At 47.6% G+C, this 13,077-nt stretch overlaps 1 protein-coding gene across 1 annotated transcript in view; it reads right to left on the reverse strand.

Annotated features, from left to right (window-relative positions):
* Positions 1-13,077, reverse strand: part of LOC8034193 (ubiquitin carboxyl-terminal hydrolase 24) — a 71,149-nt gene that overhangs the window by 7,248 nt on the left and 50,824 nt on the right. The window contains exons 44-53 of the mRNA XM_040211572.3: positions 10,681-10,820; positions 9,984-10,137; positions 8,442-8,691; positions 7,670-7,773; positions 5,518-5,628; positions 4,811-4,904; positions 3,801-3,920; positions 2,981-3,076; positions 2,418-2,529; positions 258-373 (exon numbers count right to left, since the gene is read on the reverse strand). Coding sequence (XP_040067506.1) covers positions 258-373; positions 2,418-2,529; positions 2,981-3,076; positions 3,801-3,920; positions 4,811-4,904; positions 5,518-5,628; positions 7,670-7,773; positions 8,442-8,691; positions 9,984-10,137; positions 10,681-10,820 — 1,297 coding nt within the window. The remainder of the gene's footprint in view (positions 1-257; positions 374-2,417; positions 2,530-2,980; positions 3,077-3,800; positions 3,921-4,810; positions 4,905-5,517; positions 5,629-7,669; positions 7,774-8,441; positions 8,692-9,983; positions 10,138-10,680; positions 10,821-13,077) is intronic.

A 13,077-nucleotide genomic window follows, 5' to 3' on the forward strand; every position in this document is an offset into this window, starting at 1 on the left:
CCATCTTGAACGTCCAGACCTCATATTGATCCTCCGTTTGGTAGTATCTCCAGATTGTTTTCCTTCATTAGCCTCAAGAAGGCCACCATAGCTTGGCACGAATGCCATACACAGAGACGACGATAGCTATCAAAAATGCCAGACGGTATCTCGAAAAGGGTCTATTGAGCAGACACTACAAGTGAGGTTCAACCACCATACGAAATACGCTCGTAAGGTTCCAAAAGCTTGCAAGAACCCGTCCACGAAAAACATACCTCCCGGATGTACCTCCAGGCGCCTGGACCGCACAAGGCCTTACGGACGTCGTCGGGCAGCTCCAGCAGATCCGGCGGACGCACCAAGGCCTCGCGGGTCACCAGGGGCGGGGCCTCTGGGTGTTGCAAGATGGCATATGGCGCGATAGCTTCGAGCGACCCTTCACACTCTACCCATGCATGCTGAAAAACATCTAGAGGTGAGACAACCAGAAAAAATTGCTCATCAATCGCATCTGTCTAGGATTCTTGTATTGCTTTTTTTGTATGGTAACGACATTTTGATCTCAGGGAGAAAATGTTGCTCATTACCTGCATTCAACACAGGTCTTATCTAAAACCAGGTCAATCATACCTTGCAAAAAGAAAACACTGGTTCCTAATGCCAAAATTTTAAACTTTCACTAGAAAAAAAAAAGACAAAAATACTAGTCATACCACAGGTATATGACAGCGTAAAATGTCATGGAAGCCACATTATTTGAATCGTAAGAACTCGTTGAAATGCTTTCACTCGGGAAAGTCCCAGGTGGCTGAAAACAGCTTTTTCCCCCCATGTCTTCCAGCAACAGTGTATTTTTGTTAGACAAAAAAAAAAGATATTCCGTAATATTCAGAGTCATCACCCCCCCCCTGCCACATCAAATCCATAAAACAAAAAAGTGGGGATGTGTTGATGGGTAAGCACAAAACTTTTTAGGGAAAAGCTGGAAAAACGCACATTTTTCTGTATGTATCTAGCACGGCTGCACAGGAGAGACGTTAAACTCTAAACTCGAATTATCGTAAAATACCGGGCAAGCGCCCACTCAATGTTTCGAGATAATCGCAGAAAAATGGGGGATGAGCACTTAGTCCAGTCATCAATTTTACATATAAATGTACCGCACATATTTTCTCAGATCTTGCAAATCGGGGGATGGGTGCCTAGTGTGCAACGGGCATATCCGCGGTATTCTACGGTAGTTTCATCGTTTTCGTACAAGAAATGGTCACGAAACAAATGTTTTACTGTCGCAAAGTCTGTTGCTTGCGTACGCGCGATGAAAACTGCATGCAGCGGGAACGTCTGTTCCGTGAAAGCACGTTTCTAAAACTGTCATGTTCTCTTTGTTAGAAAAGAAAAAAAAAAGTCGACAAAAAAACAGAAATGCCGACCAGGAGCAACGAGCAAGCGAGCGAGCGAATAGGCGAAAGAAGCGACAAAGAGCGATGCTGGGGAAGCAAGAAAGCCTGTGATCGCGTTGGCAAATATTTTGGCGTCGGGCCAAGTCGGGCACCTTTACGATCACAAGGAAAAGGCTCTTGCGCAACTTTCTTGTCTGGTGTATACATGCGTGTGTCTGTGCGCGACATGCCATCAACGCTGGTCAAGGCAACGTTGCTGCGTGGCGTGGACGGAACCGCCAACGCGCAGCTCGAAATGGGCCGCTTTACAAATGTCCGTGTGCGGCGTTCCAGCAAATCTTCATTTGCCCGTTGGCTTTGTCGCAAACACTGCACAACCTTACCAACTGTGGTCGCGACGTTCTGGAAGAGTGACCGGGTATTCGCGGTGACCTAATTTCGATGGAGACAGACTTTGATCTTACGCTCCGCAGTTAAATTACAGGATGTGGGGCGTTCCCTGAACTCGCAATCTTTGAATGGGTACCTGCTTGTGTTATCTTTCCGACTTTGTTTTGTTTTTCGTACAAATTTTAATTTTGTTATCTCCATTGTTTTCATTTCGCACGCATGCACTCTGACTTTGGGGTCACAGAGGTCAGGGAGGAAATGCGTAAACAAAGTAACGTGTCTCTCCTTCGTTCACTTTGCTTTGTCACAGGCACGCTCCAGCTTCAAAGTCCGCGGCCGCGTCATTCGGGTAGGACGACTGTTCGCGGATCACGGTGCCTGCGTCGGGGTGTTTCTTAAGGTGGGCGATCACTCTGCTTTTTTTGGAAATCAATGTTTGCCCAGAAAGTCTGGTGGGCAATGACTCGGGTATGGGCAATGACCCAGTAATTATTGTTATTATTTTTATTCCGGACACACCGACTTTGGCTATTTACTTGTGCCAGATACTTGCAATGAAAAGATTATTTGTCCCCCGAACTTCAGCCTGAATTTGCGACCCGATACTGCCTCGCAACAAAAGCTGCAGTTTGCGTGACTCACCACACGTGTACAGAGAGGTCAGGTCGCAGAAGAGGACCAGGCTGACCAGGGTGCTGTGCAGGTGTCCAAACTCGTGGATCTGGGCATGGCTCCATCGTCGTCCAAAGGAGTCCTGCACGTGCCAACCACGCACGAAAAAGAGATTGTGAAGCAAGGGCAACTGGTTCCAAAAGACAAAACGAAAAAAGAATGATTGCTTTATCTTGATCCTACAGATAGAGTCGGTATACACACAGTGTGGTGGACGTAGCAGTCACAGCACAAACTGCAGAGGGTGACGTCAAATTTAACAATTTCCTTGATAAATCTTCCTTGTAAACAATACCCAACTTGCGTATGCGCGGACAGCCTCTAAGAAGACGAATAAACATACATACAAAGGAAATGTTTACTAAAGCAAAGTTGTTAGCAAGCTGTCTTGTCCCATTCTGTCCTTTCTTCGTTTGTTTCTGTGAATTCGAGCGGACCCTTGACAAGTACACGAGAAACCCACCGACGTAAAAATGGCCAACACTGACAGCAAGCGGCGACAACGATGTTGCGAGAAACGAGGTAGGACGCACCTCGCAGTCCATGTTGGCGCTGAGGGGACCCAGAAGGAAGGACAGCAGCTTCTGGAAAGCGTCCAGCTTGAAGAGGTTGCCGCAAGCCCTCACTCCCTGCGAGTCGGTCGATGCTTTAGCAGCAACTCTTGTGCCGTGGCATTCTCAATGTACAAATTAGCCGAGCACAACCTCGCTACAACAGGTTCACCTGAAGCGAACCAGTTTCAGTGAGCAATAAATAAAGCTTGATGAGTTTATTCAAATATTGTCAACTCAATATACTAATTAAACACTAAAAATACTAGCGACATTTCCTTTGTTCAAGTCAAAGACTGTGTTCCGAAATTTACTCGAAGTCGCTTTAGATTAAAGGTTTTGTAGCTTGGCATTAAAAAACTAAGGCAGTCCAGCATTGTTCTATTTGTGTTGTCGAACGACTATGGCAAGCCGAAGTAATTTGGATCCGGTCGAATAAGATTTGGTGCATGGCCATAGATCTACTAGGTGTCGATGGCTGGTCTGACATGAAGGCACTGAGCAGAGTGGACTACTGATATCACAAAGCACGTACAGCAAAAAGCAATCCCAAAAGAATTAAAAAAAACCAACGCCCCAATCTAGCACTCGAAAATCCTCACAATAAGGATCTACCTTCATCACAACTTTATCGTAGTGAAACCTCAGTCTCCATAAAAACCCACCTGCCACCCAAAAGCGCGAGCAGATCTTTAGAAGGGGGTAGAGCAATGTTATATTAAAATTTCACCGCGTGAATTAGAGCCCCAAAATGCAACGCCGTGTCAGCGCCATCCCTTCCTGCAACATTGAGACTTCTCACCAGGCGTGAGTAGCCGCTGAGCAGGCAGAAGTACTGCGAGGAATGCCAGCAATTGTCCGCCACATCTTGGTCCAGAAAGTTGATCAAGTGGCCCAGCACCCGATTCACGTCCAACTCGCTCTGTCGTGGGAAAATAAAAATGAAAAAGAATCCCAAAAATTCCCGTTTCATTTTGTAAACAAGCGCGGTACATGCTACGCAATCCCAGTGGTTCCATTTTAGTGCCTGCAAGAATGAGAGTGAGATCGAAGCCTGGCTCTCGCGGAGCAAGCCCTAGTTGTCCGCTAAGTCTGCTACGAGATGTCGTTCGCCGCCAAAAATAAATGAAAAGATGCCTATGTGTCGTCGACTAATGGAACCGAAGGAAGGTGCATCGTCTGATATGAATGAAGTCCCACGGCAAAGTGACAGAAAGCAAGTTTAAATTGCAAACATCTGCTATTTCTAGAAGGAAGCAACCGGCAACCTGTGCTTCCCTCGCAAACGTTGAGTCGTTCTGCTATCACATGTGAACCGACATCTACTGGTGAAGGAAACAAAAGTGTTCAAGACAAGTACATCCAAGGTTGCAAGACCTCTCTTGTCACCCGTCTGCAGGTGAGAATTCCTCGCCAAAGTATCGCCCATTTGTGGACTTGCAACGAGTCAAACATTTCTCGTTGGTCGGCATCACTCGCCTAGCAGAAGGCTGCGACGCCTCGTCCAATCCGCAGCCGAAAAAGCTCCCAATCTCACTGGGGACCAAAATCAATTCCCCGGGGGCCCTATGCTAGGCGGTGGGACCAAGCTGGACCAAGGGACTGAGACAAAGTCGCCTGCTGCGAATGGTCAGTGCCACGCCGCTGACCAATCGCAGCAGACAGCATTGTCCCGGTCCCTTGGTCCCGCTTGGTCCCGCCGAGTAGCATAGGGCCCCAGGATGGTCTATATACCCCACCCTAAGGTCTATGACCACGAGCTAAACGAAACCTGACTTGGCATAGAGAAGATGGTGCTCCCTGCTTGCTCACCCTCTCGAGTCTGTGGGAGAAGAGGAAGGCCTTGTCCAGGATCTGCACAAAGGTGTGCCTCACCTCCCGGCTGGGACACTCCAACAGGTAGAGCCTTGAGAAAAGCAGACAAACGCGAGAAACATCTTGTCTGGAAAACGGTATTTTCCGCAAAGCCGGAAAAAAGGGCAACACTCTGGCACCTATGTCTCAATAGTAGTCGCTTCAAACACAGACTGACTGGAACCCCTTTCCCACTCCAATTGCTATTCCAACTCGTATTCACTATTTTTAAGAAAGTTGTCCAGGCTATACTGGAGATGTCTCGAATTTCCCGAGGTCCGACTTTGAAAGGTTCGTTAAATTTTTAATTAAGGCTCATATACGCAAAGTTTGCAACTTCAAAATTTTACTGTCAGACCTTTCAAAGTTTAACGCTTTCGAGGCTTTTAAAAGTGAGCATGACAGTTTCGAAAGTTGTCGAGCTTCTAAACCTAACAAAATCAAAAATATGAAAATCGTCATATTTCTTGACGTAACGCATTCGGAAGTTAGAAAATATTAAAAACTTTTAAGCTTCTTTCTTTAATGTTTGAAACGTGGCTTTGAAAAAGCCCGTGGCGACCCTGGTATTAAGCTGAATGTGCCGTAATAGGTAATCTCCCTTTAATAGAATGCCAGTATTGAGAGTTTATCTCGGAAAATAAACAAACGAGATTGGGACTCACTTGATGACGCTGGGTCCTGCATCTGCTAGATATTTAAGCAGCCAGGCTGCAGCCTCCTCGCTCTGGGAGATGATGGTCTCGATGCAGTTCACCCACTCCACAATGACGGCGCTGCAGAGAGGGACATGGGGAGATCTCGTCTTTCGGTAGCCCTGTTCACTACGCGGAACTACGCCAGGTGGGTCACAAACACTCGCGTAAGGAGCTCATTAAGCAGGGGGCACATGGGCGATGAAAACACAGATTCATAGCATCCGGTGCACGCGTCCCTATGACGTACGCGCCTTACGGCGCGGCACCGCTCCGATCTGGTCGGCCAGATATTTGCGCGCAATGCGCCCGTTGCACCTAGCGGCGAGCGGCGGGAAAGCAAACGTGGCAACCACCGTTTGCTTGATCGGTTCGGTTTCTGTTTGGTGATGTGTGTCTCAAACACCCTCACGAGAACAATCTAGTCGTCTGCGAAGTGATTTGCACCCAAGGGTGACACTGGAGGTGTTGTGAAATCAACATCTCAACTAGCAACAGGCGGGTCTTCACGAATAACGATGATGATGCGGAAAAGCGGCCGTATGACTCCGAGCGAGATTGTTTGGTGTTGGTGCTTTGAGTTCCAGCTGGGAAATCTATTTGCCGAAATGTTACTGCCACAGCCCAGGGCCGTAACCAGGGGGGGGGGGGGTTAGGGGGTTCTGAACCCCCCCCCCCCCCCCCCCCCCCCCCGAAAATTTTTTTCTGGGTACGGCCCTGGTCGGTGCACTTGCAGCCAGCCGATTTTAATCTCCACCTCTGCGCACCAAACCGGGAGCGGTTCTCCGGTTTGCTGCAACTCTCCATTATATGCCACTGATGCGCATGATTCATAGGCGGAAATAAGACAATAGACACTTTCAAAATGGCCGCCGTTGTCCCCGAAAAGCCCCCCCCCCCCCCCCCTGAAATTTTTTTCTGGGTACGGCCCTGCCACAGCCGATGACGAATTTAAAATGAGGGGCGTAGAAAGAATGCCGAGACGATGCACTTTGTACCAGAGAGACCTTTGGCGTCGTCAGGTTTGTCAAGCCAGCCATTTGATGCCGCCGGAAGAGGAAGAAACGTGTTGTGTGTTCCGGAATTTCTCTGCTGGCTTAGTATTTTGGACAGTGTTGGTAGGTATTTACTCTCATGCATAGCACTTTTATGATGCTTGGGGATAACGCTCTGTCACTGCTCATTTGAATGTCATGGTCAGAACACCTGATAATTATTGCATTCAGCGCGACTTCCTTGGCATAAAGTCAATAAATGAACGAAAGTGCCGAGTCTCTTATGAAGACTGGTTGCATCTCATGCAAGCGATTTGTGCAAGCCTTTTCTGTTCAATCTGAGCTTCTTCAGACCCTTGGAAACCTTCGTAGCGGCCTTCAGGGGTCCTTATGTGTTCTGTGGCATGTTTTCTTAAAGACTGACACGTTGTGCACCTCCACTTATCAAAAAAAAAAATTATTATTTTAGCTTGATTGCATAGAAAAAAAAAGCAAATGCGGCATTGCTAGTGTTGTGAACGTGCCTTTTGCGGAATGTTTTATTACACATTATTACTTTAATAGTAATATAATGGTAGCACAAGAACATACATGACAGGTTTAGTTATATTATTTTTAATCTGAATATTTTAATTTAAGTTCTGGGCATAAATATTGTGTTTTAAAATGATGTACTGCCAATAGCTTTACGTTCGGTGACAATGGTGGCCCAGCAACTATGAGCGTTGCGCGACGGGCTTTTGCGTGCACGTGCTTTGGATCCACAAATATTGCCGCGCATCGCCAGGTGGTACGTCATTTGAAGCGCCAGTTTCACTGCTCACGTGTGCTTTGCTTTACACAAGCTCGCGCTGCAGAACCCGGGAATCCTGGGTTCGATCCCCGCCCCTGCCCATTTGGTCTGGATGAGCACCATACCGGCGTGAGTTTGCGTACTACTAGTGTGTGCTGTACGTTAAAAGACCCCAGGCTAGCCGTGGTAGTGCACCGGCTGAATTTCTCGTCTACGGCCGAGACACCAGACGCCCATTGGGGCTGACTGACGTCCCGCTGTCAAAACAAACGCGCGACACAATTTTTCCCCCTCGAAGGGAAGACCATCGGGAGCGGGTGTCCGAAACACCCACCTGTCTTTCTTCTTGTACTTGAGGTATGTGTTGAGGAAGAAGTTGACGGCCAAGTTGAGACTCTGCACCATCAGCCGTTCGTACTCGGGATGGAACCGGTTGTCCTGAAAAGCACCACCAGATACGTCGGCTTGTTTGGTTACCGAAACCTAGTCATTTGTGCTCCGAGCCTCATGTCCGTGTGCCAAAATGGTGAACAGGCAGACAAATCGGTGGAGACAAAACATTCTGAAGCCGAGACTGTGCCAATAAATGGAAGATAAACAAAGAAAAAGCTCACTGTAGGCCTGTACCACCATTTGTGTCGATGTGATGAGCATGGAATGTTCGGTAGCCTTAGTGTACCCAAGTTGTGTCCCAGTTAAATTAGGGATAAAATTGAAATGTAGGCAAGTAAACATAATTCTGAAGCCATACCTAGTCCCTGGAGACTAGATAGGTCTTCACACAAGCTGAGAACTAGCAAACATCTATCACAAACCCTTATGTTATTGAAAATTTGTTTTTTATATACAAAGTTTGTTCTATCCCAAAGTTAGTTATATACTTGAATTTCATTATATTTAAAGTATGTTCATCAGAAGTTTTTCATACCAGATGTTTCTTATACCTGAAGTTTACTATATCAAAGGCTTGCCATATCGAAAGCTGCAGTATGAGTTGTTACAAACAAGCTTCTTCTGCAGAAGGAGCCGTACAAAATTTGGTGCAGTCCGGTAGCACCTGACGGCCCCTGACGACCCCCAACGTGTCCATGTGCGTGCACACCCACCAGATTGACGGAAGCCAGGGCGGCCACGAAGTCGAAGTAGTGGGAGTTATAGAGGTCCCGGTTGCGGACGAAGAGCAGGTTCTGCTCCCGCACCAGCTGGCCAATGTGGGCGGGCATGCAGGAAGGAAACCAGCCCTGCCGCTCCCCGTGGTCCACCAACTGCGTCAGCTGGCTCAGGCTGTCCCCTCGCTGACGGCTGCTGGCCGCCGCCGCCACCGCCGCCGCGCTCGGCGTCCGGCGCACAGCCGACCTGTGCAGCGAGTTTGGAAAAGAACATTTTAGCGCGTCTCGATCCTATCTGATGAACTTGGATGCGCAAAGAATGAGCGGGCCACATGCTGTGTGTGTTTGTGCGTGACATTGTGCAACACCATGATGTTGCCCGACTGTACCACACCAAAATATTGTGGCATCCCACAACGTCATGTTGTCATGCGACATTAAAATGTCACCAGGGTTTTCTTGGCCGCCATCTAAGGCAGATGGGGTTCCTCAAAATGTTTGAGGAACCATGCTTCGAAAAAAACAAGGATGTTTAGTAGGGGCTTTCAATGGGTCTTTCCAATGTTTGCAGGTCAAAAGCCTGGCAGAGCGACTCAAAATGGCACTGGCCAAACAAACGGTGATGTAGCTAGGAATTTTTCTCCACAAGTGAGGGAGGTGGGAAGGATTCCAGGCACATCAGTGGTAAGTCTATGATTATTTGCAAGTTTGTCGCGCTAACTGAGACATTTTACCACCTCAGCAGCTTCTGCAAGAGCAAGCGTCCGATGCGTGGAAAGAGATGCTTGACTTTGGGAAAGTTCAAACAATGACGTAACTGGTGCGGTCAACGAGCAAAGTTTAGCGAGGGTTACTAGAAACAATCTGAAATAAACACATCAAGATTATCTGGTAGAACATATTATGAATTAGATAGTGCAACACAACAACAAAAAGTAAAAGAGGAAGACAGGACAGAGCACTTTCTTGTCCTCCTCTTCTACATTTGCTTGTCGTGTTGCGCTATCTAATTCACAATATAAAATAAACGCTTCAGCTAAATTATTTATTTCTCGCTCGTTTAAAGATACGGGTCAACCCATACCAGAATATTTCTTTAATTATTCTCCGGCAGTCCTCTAGTATAGAGGCCAACCTATGCTCGCAGTCAACGTTACTAGATTAGCTCAGTTGTGAAACTTCTGCAGAGGAGGATACTTCCTTCCTCCCCTCAAATCTGCCTCCCGTCGTTCGAAGCACCATCTAGTTGTGCCTAAAAACTGTATTCCGTAGAGTATGGTGAAGCTCCATCACGATGCTGTGCTTCGAAACATACGTATTCCATAAAATCATTAAATATGCCGCAGTTACCGTAGCCCCTAAATCATAAATATACCGCGTTGATCGATGGGAGGCAGACCCTGGGAAAAGAGGGGGGGGTGTTGTTCGTGGAAGCAGCGTCTACGGGCATGTTCCGTAACCGAGTCGATATAACAACATAGCTACCAGCTAACCACAACATCCAGATAAACACGACCGCTCCAAGTCGCCGGCACTCACTTCGCAACCGGCGTGGCGTCCTTGCCTTCCCTGCGGAACGAGAAGCGCCCAGTGCCCTTATGCGGCGTCCGAGGAGTCCGAGAGTCCTCCTGCTTCTCGTAGAACAGGAGGTAGGCGTTCCAGTGCCGCTGCCGCGTCTCCGGGTAGCACGACGCTGCAGGCCAAAAGAGAGCCCCCCCGTCCCTTTGCTTCAGAGATTCCGCTCCATTGCCTTACGGTGCCGCACATTACTACAATGCCTGGAACGTGTCTTCGACCCGTGCGCCTACCGCATCCCCAAAGGTGGTTTCTTGATTTATCAAAAAAGTGTCCCGCTGTTGCCAGCCAAGATCCTTATGGTGGCACGACGGCGGAGGTCAGTGCGGCAGACGCCAGTTCTGCAACGGTTCACACTCCGATTCGATGGTCCAAGGAAGCTTGTGCGAGCTGGGGTGGGACGCCGCGACGACTAACACTCCAACTTTCTAGCGCTTTTTGTCGAAACTCCTACGACCGATTGCCGAGATCGCGACGTCGGACAGCACGAAGCACCGACTTTTGCGACGTCGTCTGCCACTGCTTTGGGACCGCTTTTGATGCGTGGCAAAATGAGACGATGTAAACAAACCAGCCGGAGACGCATTCCAGGTACTCTGGCGTTGCTCTGGAAACCGTGGAGAGTGAACCGCCATGGCAAACGCGTCGCGGGAGAGCTTACCAGAGTCGGACACCTTGGCCTTGTAGGTGCCGCCGAAACACTCCGTCTCAAGGGTGGCGTCGTTGAGTTCGAACTGTTCCACCGTGGTGTCGTTGAACTTGTACCAGACGCCCTTGCGCGAAGCGTACCGTGGATCACTCCTGCCGAATTCAAAACGCCACATGCAATCCGTCAATGCACGTCTGCAAACAGCCGCTTCAAGAGCCAGTCTGGCCATTGTGGGTGGGAAGCGCTTTTTTGGGGCACCAGTCTGGCAACCGTGGAAACGCCTTAGCAAGGCTTGACTATCGAACAATCCGCATGCGCTAACGGCAAAATGGCAGCAGTCAGAGTCGTGCTCTTTTTCAAGTTCTTCCTACTTGCATTGATTGATTTGTTTGTTTAGTGGGGCAGGTCCTATTACAGTACCTGTAGAACTGCCTAGCTCTCTAGAGACACTCTAGAGCTGGTGCACCGACAGCCCTCTCATCGCTCGTTTTTATGGCTACCCAGACGTTTTCGTTTCATGTCTTCGTTCATTGTGGTTCGATGGTTTCTTAAATTGAGAGTATGAGCTTTGTATGAAAGCTGTTGATCCGTCGTACAGTTTGGCAATGCCCTTGAGAGGAAAGATACACAAGGTGAGTAACTAAATAAATGCGGCAGTTGAGTTTAAGACGTGACCATTTTCTTTAACTGTCCCTTCCACTTTCGAATATTTCAGATTATCTCAGGTAATTTAACATCATGATAAAGCATTCTCAGCAGTTCGACAGGATGTTGGGAGCACAAGCTACGTTACTTTTTCGTATCTTTTATTTTAAATAGTGTTTTTGTTTTTAGATAGCCCAAACTCCATCAGCACACAAGGAGACGCCCCGGGACGCTGGCGAGAGCGCGCCAGCATCTCCGCTGGCAAATTGCTACGGCGTCGCTTTACGATTTAGATCACAGCAGCAAGGTCGTCTCTTGCTGATATGGTTGCACTGCCCAGCACAAAAATATGGGCCACATCACCTCTCTGAAATTCCCTGACTTTTCTGGGTTTTTTCCCCTCAATATATAGATTGACATTTTGGACAAAACCCCGAGACTGGGGAGAAAAAAGGACAACACAACACAGTCTCAAGTTGAGACTTTGTGTTGTGTTGTCCTTTTTTCCCCCGTCTCGGGGTTTTGTCCAAAATGTTAAACCTTCACCATCTTGTTTGCGCCTTAATTTTTTGTTCGATAATATAGATTGAATTCCTCGATCATCGCAAAAGAAGAAATTGAACAGGATGGGCTTGCAGCAGCTGTTGGGGCTCTTTCCTCGTAATCCAGTGAATCTGGCAGTGGCTTACGCTGCAGTCCTAGTGACGCCTTGGGCAGCCGTTAATCGGCACAAGAGCTATCCACGCCAATGCACGCCATACCTCCCTTTTGCTTCGTTGCGTGTCACTACGTCGCCCACAGGGCTCGTTTTCCCCGACTTGACCATTTTCCCTGACGACTTCACTGACAAAAACCCGACGTTTCAAGGTGCTTTAAAATTCACCGATAGTTCCAGGCTTTCCAGGTTCGTAGACACCTTGTAAGTTGTTCTGTACAAGCCACGGCCGTAGCCACGATGCAAGATATATATATATATATTTATATATATATAGGCGAGGACACGCAACACGGCGAATGCTGCGACGCAATCGACCAGATAAAGTCCTCTTTGCGCGCACCTAAGTAGCCTCAACAGCAACAAAAAAAAAGTGTCTCGTGCATGGTCGAGCGCTCTTTCTGCTCAGAGCATCTGCTCCGACCTTGACGGACGCTGGCCCGAACACCGAGACAGAAATCTCTCCACTTCAACGCAATCCTAAAACTGTAACTGCTGCCGTTGAGGCCAAAACTATGGTCGACTACGAAACAGCGTCCAAGCAAAGTGCGTAGCGCAAGTGCCAAGTTCTATATGACGTGGTGCACCCAGGCAACTACTTAAGGGGCAGCACTGCTTCTAGAGCTTTTTTATATAGCTTATTTCCCATTACAATCTGACTACAAATATGTACTTGGTTTTGATGTAACCTAATTAGTTTTGTTAATATTGAAAATTTCATTTGCAAAGATTATGAAAAGGAGACAAATTGAAATATTGAAATAAAAGAATAAACATATATCAGCGAACTAAAAGGTATATGGAATCCAATAAGGCATAAATGAAAGCCCTAGGATGCTTAATTAACTTTTTATGACACTTTTGAACTTTCCAGTTTTAAAATGATTTATTGCAGGATGCCTAAAAGGCCTGAAAAAAAGCCTGATACCCTATTTAATATATTTGTACCCTTTATTGCACATGTCACACATAAACCTACCAGAGAAAGGAAAAATATGAAGATTAGACATGTGCAAGCGGACATATGGCTTCCATAAAGTAGTAAAGGG

Source organism: Ixodes scapularis, unplaced genomic scaffold, assembly GCF_016920785.2.
Source record: "Ixodes scapularis isolate PalLabHiFi unplaced genomic scaffold, ASM1692078v2 PGA_scaffold12__126_contigs__length_90152505, whole genome shotgun sequence".
NCBI classification, from domain to species: Eukaryota; Metazoa; Arthropoda; class Arachnida; order Ixodida; family Ixodidae; genus Ixodes; species Ixodes scapularis.